Source organism: Octodon degus, unplaced genomic scaffold, assembly GCF_000260255.1.
Source record: "Octodon degus isolate 3935 unplaced genomic scaffold, OctDeg1.0 scaffold00011, whole genome shotgun sequence".
NCBI classification, from domain to species: Eukaryota; Metazoa; Chordata; class Mammalia; order Rodentia; family Octodontidae; genus Octodon; species Octodon degus.
The window spans coordinates 12,116,691-12,119,835 of NW_004524587.1; the positions used below are offsets into that span (position 1 = coordinate 12,116,691).

General features: G+C 44.7%; 1 protein-coding gene across 1 annotated transcript in view; it reads left to right on the forward strand.

The window, feature by feature from the left end:
• Psmd7 (proteasome 26S subunit, non-ATPase 7) overlaps nucleotides 1-3,145 on the forward strand; it is a 7,984-nt gene that overhangs the window by 535 nt on the left and 4,304 nt on the right. The window contains 2 exon segments of the mRNA XM_004648917.2: nucleotides 1,647-1,738; nucleotides 2,539-2,717. Of these exon segments, the coding sequence (XP_004648974.1) occupies nucleotides 1,647-1,738; nucleotides 2,539-2,717 (271 nt within the window).

The window sequence follows — 3,145 nt, forward strand, 5'->3', positions numbered from 1 at the left end:
CCGGAGCCCATCCCCGCCGGGCGGCCGGAGCCCACGACAACGACGATGTACCGCAGAGCGCCGCACCCTCACGCGTGTGCGCCTCTGACGGTGGCCGCCGCGACGCCGACGGGCCGAGAGGCCGAACTGCGGAACACCGAGGCCGCGGCCTCGTGAAATACCGCTAGTCGATATTCTGAAATACCGATACTCCGAAATTCTGAAATACGTGCCGATATTCCAAAATACTGCGCTTAGCACTCCGAATGGTTTCCTGAGTGGGCGGTGCTGTCAACCCGTGGTCCTTTGTAAGAATCTGGTTGGACAACCGTAAAATGTAAATGAGGTGGCCGGTTTGTATTTTATGGTTTTTTTGGTTTTTTTACTGAGCCGAGTTGGAGATTTGGGCATTAATGAGATGGTGAGAAAACATCCCAGTAGCTCCCTTGGTGAGCCTGCTGTGCAGTCAGCCAATGCGCTTTCAGCTGTTGGGCTGCTAGACCTGTTGCACGTGTTCAGAAGTTTTACAAGCTAATTAGTGAGGACCCATCCGGTGCGTCTGCTGTGAAGTCGTGCTTACCGGTGTTCCTTTCTGCTGCGTCATGCTTTGGCAACTCATTCAGCCAAACCCAGAATCTCACTCTAGACAGGATAAGGGTTAGGGCCCCCCTCTCCGTCCCACTGCTTTAAGCCCCCAGCCCTATAGGACACGTGGGCTTTTCTGCTGTACAGTAGGTGATGGCTGTCTGTGAGATACTGGAGTCCTGATGCTGCAGGCACCCTCCCTGTTGGGTTCAGGCACTTGGTAAAGGCATTTTGCAAACAGACACTGCTTCCTGTTTTACCACGTAAGAAAAGTAGGGTTTTTAAAAACCAGTGAACTTTTGTAGATACAGATAAAAGCCCAAAGGGTCGGCCAAATAGCTCAGCGGATTAAAGCACCTTCTAGCAGGCACAGGGGCCAAGGGCGATCCCCCCAGTCTGCCTTGCCGTCTTCCCCCCGCCCCCCCCCCCTCCGCGCGCTGAAACGCGGTTAAAACTGGGCACGGTGGTGCTCACCTGTAATCTCAGCACTTGGGAGGCTGTAAACAGGACAATCACTAGGGAGTCCAATCTAGTAGTGTGACCCTGTAGACCCTTCCCTAAAATACAGAATAAATAAAAGCTAAGGAAAAATTTCCTTTGCGGTGTGGGAATTTATACCTAATAAGCCAGAGAGGCAGGAGGGAGTGGTCTCCATCACGGAGTCAGACCACCTCCTAAACCTCTAGACTTGACAGAAATAGGTCAGCTGAGGCTTGTATGTAGAGGGCAGATGTTCCAGGAATAAACTGAGCCCGGAAGCCAGGCATAAGACTGCTAGCATCTTTATCCCTAAAAAAATTTGAGGATAAAAAAGATGAAGAAAGTATAAAGAAGAAAAGGAAAGCTATGAAGGAAAAAGTTTGCATTTTTCTAAGCTTGGGTAACTTCCCAGTCAATGGTTGGTAACAAGGGCCAGCATGCATTAGTAAGTGTGTAGTTCCTCCTTGCATATGACATTGCAAAATAACCTGCCCATTTAGTTTAGGAGATGCATTCCCAGCTGTACTGGGAACTAGCTGTACTGTTGATGTTTGCCAGTTGTTATCTAACTATTCTGTGTATCTGCACGTCTTTTGACTCAGAATCGGCAAGGTTGGAAACCAGAAGCGTGTTGTTGGTGTGCTTTTGGGGTCGTGGCAAAAGAAGGTACTTGATGTTTCCAACAGTTTTGCAGGTAAAGGACAAACTACATTTTTCTGAAAATGCCTAAAATCTCAGTTTACTCTTTTAAAAAAGTAAACATTTATTACCAAGTGTGGTGGTGCACATCTGTAATCCCAGCACACAGGAGGCTGCTGAGACAGGAGGATCACCATGAAATTGTAGCCTGGGCTGCATAGCGAGACATTGTCTCTAAAAAATAAACAAACTTTTTTTTTTTTTTTTTTAAATCACAGCCCAAAGGTTCTGACTTGCCAAAGTATTGTAAAGGGAACCTGCATGCTCCTCACTAGATAAGACAATAAATATTTTTGATTACAGGCCTTGTGGTAGTGTTACAGCTGTGCTTCTCTGCTGTTGGAGTGCTAAACAGCAACAGTCAGTGTGTAACAAATACAGAACTTTACTTTTATGCATTGCTTATTGCTTTTTGATCAAAGAAGCAACATGAGGGAAAAAGTAATTGCTGGTCTGGCTTCTGGACTGTTGGTCCAGCCAACAGTGTAATCTACCCAGTGGGAAACCTTGCAAATCAATGGGGCTTTTAGCAAACTGAAAAGCACCAGTCCTTTTGTAAAGGTTCTCCCCAACTGTTACCAGGTTTTCTAGATTTTTAAGAGAAGTTAGACATCTGGATTTTTGTATGAATTCAAAATTCTAGTTTTGAGGACAGTTCAAACTTCATATGCTAGACAAATTAAACACATAAGAGTGAATCAGGTTTGGTCTAGGGACCTCTACTTGCGGGCTGTGCTCTGGATTTTTAGCTCACACCCTAAACTAAATCTTAATTTCTTTATTCTTTCTATTTAGTCCCTTTTGATGAAGATGACAAAGATGACTCTGTCTGGTTCTTAGACCATGATTATTTGGAAAACATGTATGGAATGTTTAAGAAAGTCAATGGTAAGTCTTCACTTTCTTAGAAGTTATGGCATGATATAGGGGGTGTACCTGTGCATGTGTGTTTTCAACACCTACTGTCCTTATTTAATGTAAAGGTCCTTTTCCCTTAGGGAAACTAGACTAGTGACAGTAGAGGACTGAACTAGAATAAACAAAAAGTTAGGCTTGTAATTTAAGGTCAGTCATCCCAACTGTGTTCTTGAATTGCAGCAAAAGAGCAGAGTTAGACCTTGGTAGCTGCAGCCTGTATCACTTTTGTTTTACTTCATTACAGTAACTACACTGCTTTGGTAATGGGTATTCCTCCAACACTCGTGGTCATGTACATGGCATGAACTTCCGTTTGCTTATGTATAGCCTGGAAACTGTCCTCTAGTTGTCTTATGTAACTAGTCTCTTAATGTAGTCTGGGATCATATGCAGTACTGCTTTGGGGTTTGCTTTTATTTTTTATGCAGTACTGGGGATTGAAGCCTAGACCTTCACACTGAGCTATCACCCCAGCCCTTTAAAA